Raw genomic sequence first — 16,323 nt, forward strand, 5'->3', positions numbered from 1 at the left:
AAACAATGATAGCAAACCTTCCCACACATGCAGCAGCCGCAGCAGCGACCCTACACTCTCCGAGCAAGGAAAAGGACAGCCCAGCCCGCTGAGTTGGGTCTCAAGGGGGCTTTCTACTCATTAACAAGCATACCACAGCAAAATGTTCAAAGCAAAACACTGATTTCTTGGACAAGCCTCCCAGAGATCTGTGGGAAAGTAAACTTTTATTTCCAAGTTCAACTTTGAATTTGTTGGAAGCTTAAAGAACTGTGCGTATTTGAAACCAAACTTGTAGAAAGGTGATCCGACTTTGAAAAGATTGTGATGACTAAGAGCTGAGCTGTGACACAGAAGCATCAAACAGACTGTCGAACCTCAGAGGGAAGGCAGGGGAGGGAGGAGATTAACCAGAGAACTTGTATGCATATATGCATAAGCCATGGACACAGGTAATAGCACAGTGAAGGCCTGGGGTGGGGGTGGGGGGCGCGCTAGAAGGGGTCAATGGGGGATAAAGGGGAGCATATGTAACACTTATAACAATAAAGATTTTTTAAAAGACTGTATTCCAGGAAGTAGATGGCAGTTTTTGAAGCAGCTCATATAATAAACTTTAATTCAGAGGGTTTCCCCCCACGTTTGAGGGAACCTTCTGGATTGATCGTGCTCCTGGGTCCTGTACAGCTTGGAAAGCTATGTTCTTTCTCCCACCAAGACCCTGCTCAGGCTTGTAGTTTTGTTTGAAAGAATAATTTTCAATGTCCCTTCTGGGCTGAGCATTGATCCCCCCAGCCCCCCGGCTGCTGGGTCGATTAAATCCCACTGTTAGCCTCACATTGTGCAAGAGGGCAGATGGCATTCTGTGGCTTACAGTGGTCGGCAAACTCATTAGTCAACAGAGCCAAATATCAACAATACAACGATTGAAATTTCTTTTGAGAGCCAAATTTTTTAAACTTAAACTATATAGGTAGGTACATTGTTATTAACTTAATTAGGGTACTCCTAAGGCTTAGGAAGAGCCACACTCAAGGGGCCAAAGAGCCGCTTGTGGCTCGCGAGCCGCAGTTTGCCAACCACTTCTCAAAAGTTCCGAGGCAAAGAAATGCAGGCATTGCAGGGCAGAGTCACTGATAAAAGGCAGGAAGAATATGAAGGGCACCCAAAGGGTCTGCCAGAACAGTATTCAGGTCTTTTATTTTAATTTTCTTTCAAAGTCCAGAATAATATTTGGGACATAATAGTCCCCTGATACGGATGGACACATAGACCCACTATCAGAGTGGTATTGAAGAGTGCTTACGGATACACATTAAATCCTAACCGATAAAAGAATGTGGGAAGAAAGAAGGAACAAGAAAGGGTGGAGAGCCACCAGGGAGTCATCTCTACTCACACTTTCTCGTAAATCTTGTTGGCATATTCTGGCCACTGAATCATGCACACCACTCTGTTGGGCATGGTCATCGTGGTTGCGAAGTAACCCTGGGGGAAAGCCAGCAGGAGAGCCAGGACCCAGATGACAAAGATGACTACCTTGGTGGCTGTTCCCGTCAGCCGGGGCTTGAGGGGATGGATGATGGCCATGTACCTGGAACAGAGAAGAAAGGACTAAGTTCTGACTTAGTCACCAAAATACATTAGATTATGTATTGTTCCTCCCAAGGAAAACTTCCCGAAAACCCTTGACTCCTGGTGAGTTTTATAACTATTTTCTTTTAAACATTAGATGAAATATTTTTTTATCACCACTTATCTCCCCATCTCCTCTTCCACCTCCACCCCCAATCACCACAACTGTTACAACTATTTTCTTTCATAGTCTATCCATAAGCATTCTGATTCTTATAACATAAAATACTAAATCCATAAGAAAAATAAGGCAGATTTTCTATTTCAGATCCCACCAAGCAACATTCCAGGAGAGACCTTTTCATCATAGAAACGCTGAAGCTAGGGACACAATGTCTAAGTATAGGTCAGTGGCTTACAGCAAATCAGAAGAAACAACAACCAAGGTCATAAGTGTATTCAATATAAAGACTATCTTTTTCCTTTTTGGAGAAAGGAATAATGGTGATAGAAAAGGTAGTTTTTAAAGTTCTCGAGTGGCAATTTAAAAGGCTAGCAATCCTCCATCAGCCCATACAATCCTGGAGATATCCTCATCAATTCTTTGAACATCTAGATGACAGTGTGTGATAACAACCCTTTGCTTCATGAGAAGGAAGAAAGTCTCCACCTGCTGAGACGGACACACTAGAGCCTGTGAAAGGACAGGGTCCATGAAGCTCCTTGCAGGAAGAGGAAGGGGAAGCAAAGTGAATGACGCCTCAGGGCCTGGGGCCCTTCCTCCATCTCTCACACCTGGGACCTGGCACTCAATGTGTGCACGCATTTGCATTTGTGTGCAGCCTCTGAGGGACAGTGCACCTTTTAGGAATAAGAAACATTTTAATCAGCATTTCATATCACATCAATGATGCCTCCTCCATTTAAAAAAGGCATATCCTTTTGTGTATTTTTCTTGCAAAGTATATGGATCCATTCCTTAAAATATGCATGCATTTTGTTTAGAGTAGGAATGAGGTCTTATACTGCCTTTGGCGTTTAAATATTATCTGGTAAATCCTCAGAATGGTGCATTTGATTCTCAGACACGCAGGCGTTTCTGGCTTCCAGGGACAAGAATGGTCAATGGAGACTTAAAAAATGAGTAGACAGCAGCACAGGTGTCAGCTGCCTCCACATAATTCCACAGGATTCTTTCTCTACACTCTTGGGACTTCTAGGATCTTGAGGCCAGAACTGGGTTACAAGTAAAGCAATTTCAATCAGTATGCATGCCCCGCATTCACACTGGGCACCTGCGGCGTGCAGAGCACAGCGTTTCCTTCTGGGCTCTGAGCTTCTCATTTCTCCAGGGAGAAAAGGCACATAAATAATCAGCCGCAACGTGTCAGTAGGATGTTCAACCTCCAGCGGTAATGTGGTAAATACCTTGAACCTTAGGGAAGCTGCAGAGGTAATCAAGCCTTGGACTGGCAGGTGGACTATTGGAGGCGAGGACAGAGGCATGCGTAGCTGGATTTGGGGTGAGCCTGCCTGAGTATCTGGCTGGAGGGCAGGGAGCCTTCAGAGCCTCCCTCCCTTCTCTGTGTTGTGATTAGATCTCGCTTCCTGTCCAGGAAGCTTGATGGCTCAGTTTTTACAAAGGCAGTCCTGAGCTTCCTTTTAGCATCCTAAACTTTAGAATACCTTTCCCACATTTTCTTGCCAGGGACCTACACTTTCCTTCTCTGATCTCTATTAGTAAGAGCGATGCCACTGAAGGTTCAATGCATTAGGAGGCCTCAGGGCAGCTTTTACAGAGCTTTTCAGGAGTCTGATAACCTCCAGGAAGGGAACTCCAGAATCTTTTCCTTCCATCTCTTTTGGAAAGAGGGTAGATGATCTTGAAGTCAAGATAGAGTGAAATTAGATAGAGACTTGAAAAATATATTGTATTGGGGGTGAGGAGTAATTTGTAAATTTCTGGGCAAGTTTCCCTGGTTGAGTTGGTGGCTTTAGAGCCTGTGACCCAAGTGCCACCTACAGAACATCAAAAGGGCAAAAACAACCCTCAGGATGTTGTGCCTCAAGCATCGTCTGCCTTCTTAGGTTTCTCCAAGGGGACACAGCTACTCCCAAGGGAGGTCCTGTATATGGTAGGCTTACGGACCCCGCATTCCTGGAATAGTCTCCTGAAAAGAACCCCGAGAAGTCTTGATTTCCATCCTGGATCTGCCTCTTTCTTGCCATGTGACAGCAACAGAGCATTGATTAGCTCTCCAGTGTGGGGTTGTAGTGGATGGGGGAACCTCAAAGTCAGAGCCAACAAAGGTGGACCTGTGCAAACACTGTCCTGTCTTCTTTCCAATTCAGCGAAGAGCTGGACCTGGATGGTCATGGCCAGAACCTCTGAGTATCTGCATTAAACTTGTAGGCTTGCTTATTGGATCATTTTCCAGAGGCAAGATCTTTCTTCCTCTACGAAGCCAGACACATGCCCATGAAGATGCCTTCCCTTTTCAGCACCGCCCAGGCTCCTGCTCTCACTGCGGCTGTGCATTCTCAGGCTTCTCAGGGAATTAAAGAGGATGCCCAGGGGAGAACGTGCTAATTACATTGCCCCCTTTTAATATTATCGCAAATATTTTAATCTGCTTTTAACTCAGGATAAGTGCCTAGTCTTAAATAAGCAAGCCCTAACACCCCTCCCCTTGCCCAAGCTGGCAATACACCATTCAGAATCTAATGTGACTGGGGCTTAGGGAGGACTGCATCAGTATATTGGTACTGTAGCTCTGAATGGGTGGCAGAGAGCCATGTTTCATCTCTATTGCAAAAACGGCAATTTGAGAGCCCATTTCAGTTAACTCTCTGCCGGTACTTGAATGTAGGAGCCATTTCAGTGACACATGGAAGTATTACCCACATAAAGCCAGAGAGAATAAAAAAGATTGGCTTTTAAAAATGTATATATTTTTATTGTTCAGAAACACAGCCATTTATAAAGCTCCCTCCTTTCTTTATTTTTTTCCCCTTTCTTTTTTCTCTCTCTTGCAATCTTTACTTCTAGGGTTTGTGTGACGTGCTTCATTCTTATTTACCCCAAAGCTAGTACTGTTTGGCTCCTTTGTCCACAGATGGAAGCGTATCTTTTTTTCTTTCCCACTGCCCATTTCTAGCTTGGATCCCTTTACACATTCATGTACTTGTTTGTAACCACACCGAACCATTCTCGGGTATTAGATTATAAGTTATCACTGAGCCAGTGCTGTGAAGCTCTAGGAAAATGCATTCAATAAATATTTATCGACTGCATTGTGCTCATGGGACTGGAAGACAGTCAATGAAACGTCTTCCTAGTTTACACATTCATCATCAGGCTGCCAGGGGTCCGGAGGCTGTGTGGGACGTGGATTCTGTTCTCCACTTCAGCTCGTTCCAAGTCCCACGGAGGGCCATCGGCTCTGTTTTGAATTGTATCTGGTGTCCCAGCTGAAAAACTTGACGTGCTGTCTTCCTCTTACATGACTATACTTTATAAAAAGAACTCTCCATGTAGGCCCCTAAATTTGGCAAAATATAAGACTGCAGGGTTTTTTGTTTTTTGTTTTTTTTAAGGCAGAGTGAGACAACTTTATGGGGGAAAATAATCCAGTCTTCTGACAAGCACAATATTCTCACAGCTTCCTCCTATACTATTTCTACATCTTCTGGTGTTTCCTCTACCTGGAGATCTGTCCTACCATGCCCTTTTCCCACAGCTATTCCCCACCACGCCAGTCCCCACCCTCCTTTACCCCCACTCACTTCTTCCTGGGTTGGTACACGTTCCTTTTAAAGGACTGTATCTTCCTGGGTTTAAATGACCAGGAGTGGCGACAGCTGAGAGCCTGGCTGCTATAGTCTAGCTCAGCCGTGGGCAAACTACGGCCCATGGGCCGGATCTGGCCCGTTTGAAATGAATAAAACTAAAAAAAAAAAGACTGTACCCTTTTATGTAATGATGTTTACTTTGAATTTATATTAGTTCACACAAACACTCCATCCATGCTTTTGTTCCAGCCCTCCGGTCCAGTTTAAGAACCCATTGTGGCCCTCGAGTCAAAAAGTTTGCCCACCACTGGTCTAGCTTAAGGGTTGGCAATTTTTTTTTTGTAAAGAGCCAGATAGTGAATATTTTAAGCTGTGTGGCCCATACAGCTTCTGTCATAGCTACTCAACTCTGCCTTTGTTGTGCTAAAGCAGCTGTAGACAAGACAACTATTGGGGATGATTGTGTGCCAATAAAATTTTATTTTCAAAAACAGGTGGTGGGCTGGGACTTGGACCTCTGGGTCATAGTTTGCTGATCCATAGTCTAACACATGGAGGATTCAAACTGAAGCTCTCTGAGGGGGTGAATCTCACAGCCCAGAAGCAGTCAGTAAGGTGCTCAGCCACCAGTCATAACCCAGAATCTTGCCTCTTGTCTGAGTACCTGTACAGTGGTCTCTGAGCCCAGGATGCTTTTCCTCCCATCTCCTTCTGGCTGGCTCCTACTTATTGTCTTGGCTTGGCCCAGTCATCAAGTCCTTGTGGCTGGGTTAGGTGCCCTGCCTTTCCTGCTGTGAAGGTCTCTAACCTTGTGCCAACCACACTTCACTTTATTTACATATCATATCTGCCTCTTCTTTCTTCATCCTCCACAGATACCTTGAGGTTTGCAGTTGCTGTGACTTATTCCTGTCAGTATCCTTGGCCTCCCTGAGCCTAGTACATGTAGTAAATACACAATAAAAGCTTAATTGAATAAATAAATATACAAATTTCTTGGCACATAGCAGGGGTTCTCTAAATGGCTTTGGAATAAAAATAAATGCAGCAGGAGAAACACACACACACACACACTATAATTTTATTCCTTCCAGTCTGAATGTGTGTGAGAATAATTACTGCTCTGTGTTTTCTGTTATACAGATATCCAGGATCATCCTTCGGGAGTGACCTTACTGGACCTGAGTTGTCAGAATTTCCCATGTCTTGACATTAAATCCTTGCATCAATTCTCAATCTGTACCAGTTGATTAAATTCTGCATTGGCCAATAGGTTGGGAGCTGTGCAGAATTCAGTCTTTCTGGTGTCACCCTCTGACTCTTCCTAGTAACAAGAGGCTACTCTGTCCTTCCCCCTCCCAGTTTCTTCCATCTCAGGGACCACATAGCCTTTTTCCCTGAGATCAATAACATTCCATCAGTTGGGGTTTTCTCCCAGGACATTTCTTTAATCTCCAAAATCTAGGCACTTTATTTGGCCAGATCACTTGAGCAGCAACTTTGTCTATTCAACCAAGCTCAAGATCACAAAACTGTAACCGGAGAGGCCCTGGGGCAGCCCACAGACATGACCTAGCATTCACACACTACCAAGGCATTCTTGGTAATGGCAAAGCCCCTCAAGCCCTTGCTGCCATGTTATCCACAATTCTACAAGGCATGAGTTGTTGGTTTCTGCATTGCATGTGGACTCATTTAAAAAAGTGCCAGCTGACAGAAAAGGAGCAGTCAATAAGATAATAAGAAATGGATGCAAAGACAGATGGCACCAAGAGCCTGTAACAATTCAGAAGGAACTGAAGGAGGGATGCAGCTGACTGCTGTCCAGTCTGCCCTGCCGCACACATATTGAAGAAGAGCCTGTGTGGTTTAAAGATGGTTCAGATACAGAGTCTCCTGTCAGGAACGTTCATAGCTGATTTATTTATCATGTCCAAGATCTGGAAACAATCCAAATGTCCACCAACAGGCGAATGGATAAAAAATACAATATATTCATACAATGGCATACCACTAGCAGTAAAAAGAATGCATACTGACACACACACTTAACAAGGACAAATAGCAAACCAACATTATGGTAAGTGAAAAAGCCAGACAAAAACATAATATATATTCATGATTTCTCTCACATGAAATTCTAGAACAGGCAAACCTAACTCATGGTGATAGAAATTAGAATGTTCTGTATTTTGTAGGGGCATGGTTAACTTGGGTGGTATGCCTTCATGAAACCCCATTGTACTTATACCGAATGTTAATTATACCTAAAAAACACCCCAAACCCTGATGACTCAGCCTTTAAAACAGAAAACTATATCAATGGCCCAATGATCCTCTGCTTTTTTGGTCAACTGAGGTGTGTTATAAGAAATACATCTAGCCAGGGGAAGGTCAATGGGAAAAAAAGGAGACATATGTACTACTATTTGTAATACTTTAAGCAATAAAATAAAATTTAAAAAAAGAAATACATCTGATTCTGTTACAGTGACCATTATAAAGGAAAAGCTCGCTGCCATTCTAAACACCATCTGGAAATGATTAAAAATAGTTCAAATGAGAGATTTGCCATCAAATGAATCTTAGATGTGGGAAACCCAACCAAGTGTTAAACCTGAGTGGTTCCACCAGCAGAGGTGAGCCAGATTTGGGTGAGCGCTGGTTACCACCAGGAAGGAAGAACACCAGGAGTATTAGTCAGTTGATCAAGGGGAGGCTGCGATTCCCAATAGAAATCCCAACCTTCAGTGTTTGACTGGGAGTGGGAGTAGCTGGGGTGAAGCAGGAGGACAGAGCATGTAACTTTTCTGAGAGGAGAAATGACAACCAGTCCATAGAGCGATGGAAGGCAAGAGAAGGAACATACCTCTTCCTTCCCATCTTGAAGGTTCTTGCCAAGCATTAACTTCAGCCACTTAGGAGCTTGGCACACCACATACCATTGCTTTCTTCTTGTAAAGGGTGTTCATACTTGCATTGGAGACACCAGTCCTGAGCCTGATATGCATGGGACAGATAGCCTGCGCCATCAGATGATGCCACGGTCAAACTTCACTCTTTGGTGGCATTCCCACTCTGGACATTTGGAACTAAAACTCAAAGTATAGTGACACATGAGAGACTCAGGTTTATAGAAATTTGACTGGGGAAGTGCTGATGGGGCCACATTGGCTCCAGTGGCAGTCGAAAGCAGAAAGAGTTTGGAATGCAACTTTGAGATTTTAATTATTAACAAGGGGGAAAAAGAATTGAGTTGATTGAATTTTATGGCTTTAGTGGCAACTTAATAATGAGAGGAAGTTCACATTTAGGGCATTGTCAGCACTGTGCTTTTTTGTCTCACTCTCACTGGAGAATTAAATAACCCTCTCTGGTCAGCTAGGTAGGAAAGTGTAGTTGGCCATTATCAGAGATGGGACTTTTTCCTCTTTTCATGTGGTGTGGTCTTGATACTAAGTTAATTAATATTTTTCTTCTGACCAATTTTGAAGTATGTGTGAGCAATGTCCGAGATTTCTTTCTTGCAGGGCTGAAACCCCCATTTCAGGCCTGGGTTTCCTGATTTACCTGCCACCGTCTTCCCTTCAGATGACCATATGCTTGACTTTTAAGTTCAAAGCAGAAAACTTAAAGCAGGGGTACCTGAGACAGAAGAGTGGGGTGAGTGGGGGGTTTCAGAGAAAGCAGTCTCTCTTCTCTCACAGATCTTCATTCACCCCATCAAGGAGGATCTCTGGGCTGGGATCGGGGTGATGTGAGTGGGCCACTCATGATCAAGGCTGTATAAGGGCAGCATTGGATCTTGTTTTTATTGAAAATTTTGATATTTTTCTCAACATAGATTTTGAACTAAGTTTGCTATTTTAAATTTTGTATTAAAATATTATTGTCTCGCCGAAACCGGTTTGGCTCAGTGGATAGAGCGTCGGTCTGTGGACTGAAGGGTCCCAGGTTCGATTCTGGTCAAGGGCATGTACCTGGGTTGTGGGCACATCCCCGGTGGGAGATGTGCAGGAGGCAGCTGATTGATGTTTCTCTTTCATCGATGTTTCTAACTCTCTCTCTCTCTCCCTTCCTCTCTGTAAAAAAATCAATAAAATATATTTTTAAAAGAATATTATTTCTTGATTGAATTCTTTTTGTTCCCTCTTAGATTTTGTACCTCAGGTGAGTGCCTCACTTGCTTAACCCTCACTCTGACCCTGGTAATATCTCCCAGTCAAGTACACAAGGCAGACAGTCACTGAAAAAATGAACTATATTCAGACTCAGGTAGTGTGCGACCATTGTTGGATGACGTTGACTATGTCGGCCATCTGATTATCAGTTATTCATGTGGTGTCCTCTGTCTGCATACAGCCTTGTAATGCCCCAGATGTCACCAGACCATGGGTGGCATGTTGGCGGAAGCCTGGAAAATGATTACTAACATGAGCAGGATAGAGGTTGAGCAATCCTGTTCTACAAAGTATAGAATAATTTGGGTATCCTTGCTACAGTGATTTTGCCTTTTATTGTATACTATTTACTTTATTTATTAATTGATTGATAGTGCTTTCTGAGTTAAAAATCATTTGTTGGCAAAATTATAGGCTTTCCCTAACCAGTTTGGCTTAGTGGACAGAGCGTTGGCCTGCGGACTGAAGGGTCCCAGGTTCAATTCCGGTCATGGGCATGTACCTTGGTTGCGGGCACATCCCCAGTCGGGGGCATGCAAGAGGCAGCTGATTGATGTTTCTCTCTCATCGGTGTTTCTAACTTTCTATCCCTCTCCCTTCTTCTCTGTAAAAAATCAATAAAATATATTTTTTTAAAATTAACTTCTCTCTTTTTCAGTTCCAATTTTTCTTGTGCACAAACAAAAGTTCAAGTGATAGCTATTAATACATTGGCTCAGTTAGCAGAAGAATTGGCAAATAGATAAATGATTCTAATTTTACCTCAGTGTCATTAGTTTTTTTAAATAGGAGATCAGCTCATTACAATAATGGTTCAATTCTTTCTTATTCCAACTTATGGATTTAAGTATTTGGAAGGTGAACAACTGACATTGTTTTGAATGTTATCATAAGCTAATTTTAGACTTCAATAGTGAAGATAAATTGTTTTGTTTTGATACTAATATGAATACAATATGGTAAAAATAATGTCCTTACTAAATTAAGAAACTTATGAAATAGAAATGTACTTGGAAGAGGTTGTGACACATAAATTTGCCAGTGTCTAAACAAGCTGTGATATTTTACCAGTTGTTTTAGAAGCTATAGTTGTTGAAATTTACAAAAATTGTTGTAGGTAGAATAACTGAACTAAATTTTTTAATGATAAATTTGATGATCAATACAAGTATATTTTAATAGGATTTTACAAGTGTTTGTACCTTTGACAAATATTCTTATAAATTGACCTAAGTAATAGTGTTGAACGTTTTAGAATTGAGTATTCTAAGTTTTCAATGCATCTTGTTTAAAATTAGTTGAAAATCATTAATGTACATTTTTCAACGAATATCCCAAAATTTTAGGTTCTGAAACTTTTATAAAATTGCAAATTTTGAGTACAAATCTGGCAAACATAAACACATTGAAATTTCTTCTTATAAAATCAAGAGTACTGTGCAAGATAAATGATGAAAGCTCTGTGGTATGCACAATTTAATTTTGAAATTCTTAAATTGCTTTTAGGAATATTTTGCCTTCGGTGAAGAATCATTTGATAGATCTATTTTTTAGTAAACAATTTATATTGTGTATCAGAGTAGACTGGTCTGAAGTGGTTAGGATTACCATTTTGGAGTACCTAAATACTTAAAATATATAAATAATGTCCTTACTAAATTAAGAAACTTATGAAATATAAATGTACTTGGAAGAGGTTGTCAATGCTCAACCATTGAGGCACACTGGCCAGGTGCTCCCTTCACATGTTGATGGGAAAACAAGGATAGAGGGTTGAGTGAGGAAGGACAGAGTCTTGTGGCTTCTGCTGGTGAAGGTGCCCAGAGAGAATGTCAGCCTCCAAGGGGACACATGAAGGATGCTGGGATGAGGACTGCCAAACAGAGCAAGAGTCCAAGAGAGAGAAACACACTTTCCAGAAAGTAAACACTCCCAAGGCTTGTGTTTACAGACCACCCTGTGGCCTGTCCTGCTGTGACGGAGGGCTGCATCAGTCTGCCTTCCCCAGCACTAGAGCCCCTCCTGTCTGAGTTATGGCTTAACTCCTCCCATGGAGCTCCGGCACAGAACATACCTCTTTCCCGCTTCCCCTTGTTCTTACTTTTTGCTTTTCCAGCTACTTAATCTCTCTTGAAGTGAATTCTGAGAATCTCAGTCTTCTCTTTGCAAAGAAGGACTATTGCTGGGTGGTGATGGCTAACTGAGATAGAAGCCAGAAGGGAGCAGGCAGTGCCTGGTGCAGTGGGCACAGGACACATGCCAGTCTCCTCTCACATCTTTGTGACGCTTCATGCCTAGAGGCACCATAGTGCCTTCTCAGAGGCTCAGCACCCAGCTTAAACCCAGGACCCCAGGGCACCAAACGCTTATAGCAGCTTCAACTGTCAGTGGGGTAGGTTGGATCCAGGGCCAGGCGCCCAAAGATACTCAAATAGCAAAAGGCCAATGACGCAGTGGAGTCAGCTTAATAGCTATTGTCAAGGACAGAAGTTCTCAATTTACAACTTAAATAGTGTTTCAAGGGAAAAAATAAAGTGGAGCAGTATTTATCATCCCCACAGTCCCCATGTGTGAATTCCATGAGACATTGAAGCATAATTGCCACAACATGGTGTCACAGGCTAGTAAAGGGGCGCTAAAATTTGACCAACTACACACTGTAACTCCTTTAAGGATGACTGGAATGAATTGGCTCCCTGCAGGGGAACCCCAAGACCAGCTTCTGTGAAGGAGGAGCCCGGTTTGTTTTCCCTGCCTCTTCCCTGATTCCCCCTCCATTTAGCATCCTGTCTCACTGCCTTTTTTTTTTTTAAATATATTTTATTGATTTTTTACAGAGAGGAAGGGAGAGAGATAGTCAGAAACATCGATGAGAGAGAAACATCGATCAGCTGCCTCCTGCACATCTACTGGGGATGTGCCCGCAACCCAGGTACATGCCCTTGACCGGAATCGAACCCGGGACCCTTCTGTCCGCAGGCCGACGCTCTATCCACTGAGCCAAACCGGTTTGGCTCACTGCCTTTTTTATAAATCTCATTTCTGAGAATGTTTGTTGGAGGCTTGCCAGAGAACCGTTGTGACAGCAGGAACTAGTGGGTATTGTCAGAGGACCAAGCACGTACACTGTGCAGGCGGGGAGGCACAGGCAGAGAAAAGCACCTCCCCAGGCCAGAAGGAAGCACACGTGGAGGGCAGGTGCTGGCGGGACATGGGCCTTGTGGAGAGGGGCCCAGACATGCCACCTGACAGGGCACAGCCCAGCCTCTTCAAGCTTCCAGAGACCTCCGTGCCTTCCTTCCTGCCTGTGGTGGTTGCTCCCTCGGGAGATGTGGGTCTGAGGGCTGGTCCTCTCGGTCTTCATTTTGATAACAGCCCACAGCAGAGGAGGTGCCGAATTTGTGCTTACTAGAGTAGTGCAACAACTAAAACAAAAACTCCTCCAACAACGAGGCAGAAGGAACTGAGTTCTTTTCTTTTCTTTTCTTTTCTGCCACCACCTGGTGTGAGTTTTTGTCAAATCATCTTCTCTCCAAGCCTTGTTTTCCTCACTGGTGAGCAGTTTCTGGAGATGTTCTGTGTGGACTGAGTACAGGTTTTGCTGAGAGTCTCACTCCTGAAAGTGGAGCTGGACCACTTCTCCCAGCTCTGGTGAGGTCTATTCCTTCCCTGATCCCTGTCTCATCTTTTTTTAATTTTTATTTTATTATTATTTTAAAAAACCTTTATTGTTGAAAATATTCCTGTCTCATCTTATAGGACCTCTCAGCCAGCACCTCTCAAAGTCTCCCTAACCCCATCAGAGGTGGTCAAATTCATAACAGACAGTTTATTTGTTTGTTTGTTATTTATTTACTTATTTGTTATGGATTTTAGAGAGAAAGGAAGAGGGAAATAGAAACACCAACGATGAGAGAGAATCATTGATCGGCTTCCTCCTGCGTGTCCCCTACTGGGGAGGGAGCCCATAACCCAGGCATGTGCTCTGACTGGGAATGGAACTGTGACATTCTGGTTTTTAGGCCAACCACTGAGCCACATCGGCTGGGCCATAACAAGCACTTTAATTTTTCCATCTCATGAGATTACTATGAAGATCAAATAAGACAAAAATTAGCGACTTGTAATTGTTATATGAGGTATTATAGGGGCATTCAATTATAGAAAGAGGCATGCCACATTCAGAGCTCTAGAAAGATCATAGACAATTGGGGTGAATGCTGGCAGAGCAGAATGGCTGGCCAACTATCTAGGGAACCTATGGTGCTCACACCTGACTTGGACAGGGACTTCGACAGATAAGTATGTCTTACCTAGCAATTTATATAGTCCCTTAGGAGAAATTTTAGGTCGAGGGTAACTCACTATGCTAGAAACAACTTGGACCAGGGATCAGGTGAGTGTGCTCCTGTTCATTGTTTGCAGATGGTACAAGGGACCTCAGCGGTGACGCAGACTATTTAGGATGGGGAAGAGTATTAGAGGCTGGTCAGTCCAGTCCTTTCACTGGATACATGAAGATACAAAGGCCCGGAGAGGTGGCATGAACAATCAAGGTCAAGTATAAGGCCAAGTTGTGCTTACAGCCAGTGGTGGGTCCAGAAATTCTATATTGGAAGAGCTAAGGGAAGATTTCTAGTTGAGGGGAAGGAGGTTCCTTATCTTGAAGTTTATTTTGTGTAAGACTTTACATAAGATTGAAAAGGTGTCAACTGTCTATATCAGAAAATAGGAGAAGAGCTAATACAGATGGGATAAAACTAAAGTCACCCTCTGGTACCAACACAGCTTGATGCCCAAGGACTCTTTCTTCTGCTCTTCTCTCTTCTGACTAGATGTGGCCATCAGACATTTTTAGGTGAAAGGGGACGAGGGCAGGTCCTTCTGTGTTCACACAGCATTGACTCCATCCTCCGGACTAGGCAGCCCACCCTTGCCAGCGTCACAGAGAAGCAATGGTGAAGAGCTGAGTTGGATCCAGCCTTGGCAATGGATGCTCACTATAGAGAGATATCTGTACTTCCACCCATGTCCATATTTAGAAAACCAGGGAAGTGATTTCTAGCAATAAACTCATTAGTTCCAACCACTATTACCCAAAAAGCAATTTGGAGAGCTAACAGAATTCATTAAAATGGGATTTTTACTTATAATAATAACTGCAAACAGAAAAGATCGTAATTATGCCCAGCTTTACAGTGACCAAGGTGGGGGCATGAGCCCTCCTCCCACTGTGTGTTGAAGGGCTCTGACCTTCCAAGGCCTTTTCTGTGCCTAGGCAACAGGTGTCTCAAACAGATTAAAGACTCTGTTTGAACAGCTTCAATGCCTTTGTTTCTGTTTCATGGCCACCCAGCTGGCTTCACTGCCTCTCCTCCCAACATTCTCCTTCTTTCTTTTTAGTTTTATTTACTTATTTATTTTTACTATGTATGCTGAGTGGTTGCCAGTGGATGACTGGCCAACTGACAAAGATGGCTACAGCCACTTCCAGAGCTATTGTCTTCAATGATCTGGATAGTTTATATTCCAAGTGGCACCTGGAATTTCTCTGCAGCTATGTCATGGAACCCCCCTTGAAATGAAGCAGGATAGTTGGATCCAACAGATTTGACATGGCCTTTTTTGTCATGGTGGGCTCAACATGTAGACATATTTTCTGATTTCAAGTAATATGCAGAAAATTATTTCTTACCCAAGCCTTTCCCCCTTCATTATCCCTACCTCTCTCAGGCTCCTTTGAAAGGATTAGAGATGGGTTGGGGCCTAGGAAGAGGATGAAGGATTCTAGTAAAACACCCAAAATAGTAATGGTTCAATTTCTAGTAGCATCACGGTGCCTTTGCAGTTAAGACTCATCCAGTTACAATTGTTCACACTGTACATTCAATGAGTCAGCAACCATCCACTCTCCTCTGGGAAAGCAGTGGCCCATCCCACTCACCTTATTCTCTGAGCATGGTGCCTTTCCCTTTCTTTTTTTGTCTTTTGTGTGCTAATTATGATATATTTACTTCAAAACATGGTTGTTTCAGTTGACATATTGACTAAAATTTAAATTTATGTTTCCTGGCAAATATCTGTGAAATGTAATTGCCCCTTATGTATTTTATCTTTTAATTAACATTCTTCATTGTTTGAAGTATTACATATGTCTCCTTTTTCCCCCATTGACTTCTCCCCAGTTGTTCCCACCCCCCAACACATGCCCTCACCCCCTTACTGTCTGTGTCCATTTGTTATGCTTATGTGCAGAGCATGGTGCCTTTTATTTCAGATATCCAATGCACCATCCTCTGGGATATGATACCTAACCACTCTCTAGAGCAGAGCCAGGTGGTGGCCCACCACAACCTCTGTTCATCCTCTCTTCCTTACTTACAAAATCCTAATTCAAGTTCTCACCAAAGAGATGTAAGTGGAAGGCGTATAAGGGTTCCAAGATGGAGTGCACCTTTCTCCCTTCCCTTCTCCCTAGAACATTTTGTTGCCTAGACTTTGGATGCAAAGACTGAAATCTCAGCAGTCACTTTGGACCATGAGGTGGCCTGATAAAAGAAGTCAAATGGAGAACAGAAAGACAGAAGGCCACTGGCTTTCAGGTAAGTCTAGCATTTGCATGTCTCTGGCATTCTTAGAGTGTCGATCAACTTCCCTCTGGAAATGAATTGAATTGAATGTAATAGAATAAACAATCGTGTTTAAGACATAGCAGTCAGATCTCAGGTACTCTCATCTGCTCTGAATCCTGACAACAGAATTTAGCTCTTATAAGTGGATACTGTAAGTAACAGAA

General features: G+C 43.0%; 1 protein-coding gene across 1 annotated transcript in view; it reads right to left on the bottom strand.

Moving 5' to 3' along the window:
* Positions 1-16,323, bottom strand: part of TACR1 (tachykinin receptor 1) — a 126,163-nt gene that overhangs the window by 57,700 nt on the left and 52,140 nt on the right. The window contains exon 2 of the mRNA XM_006752936.2: positions 1,379-1,573. Coding sequence (XP_006752999.1) covers positions 1,379-1,573 — 195 coding nt within the window. The remainder of the gene's footprint in view (positions 1-1,378; positions 1,574-16,323) is intronic.

This window comes from Myotis davidii, unplaced genomic scaffold (genome assembly GCF_000327345.1).
Source record: "Myotis davidii unplaced genomic scaffold, ASM32734v1 scaffold210, whole genome shotgun sequence".
Taxonomy (NCBI): domain Eukaryota; kingdom Metazoa; phylum Chordata; class Mammalia; order Chiroptera; family Vespertilionidae; genus Myotis; species Myotis davidii.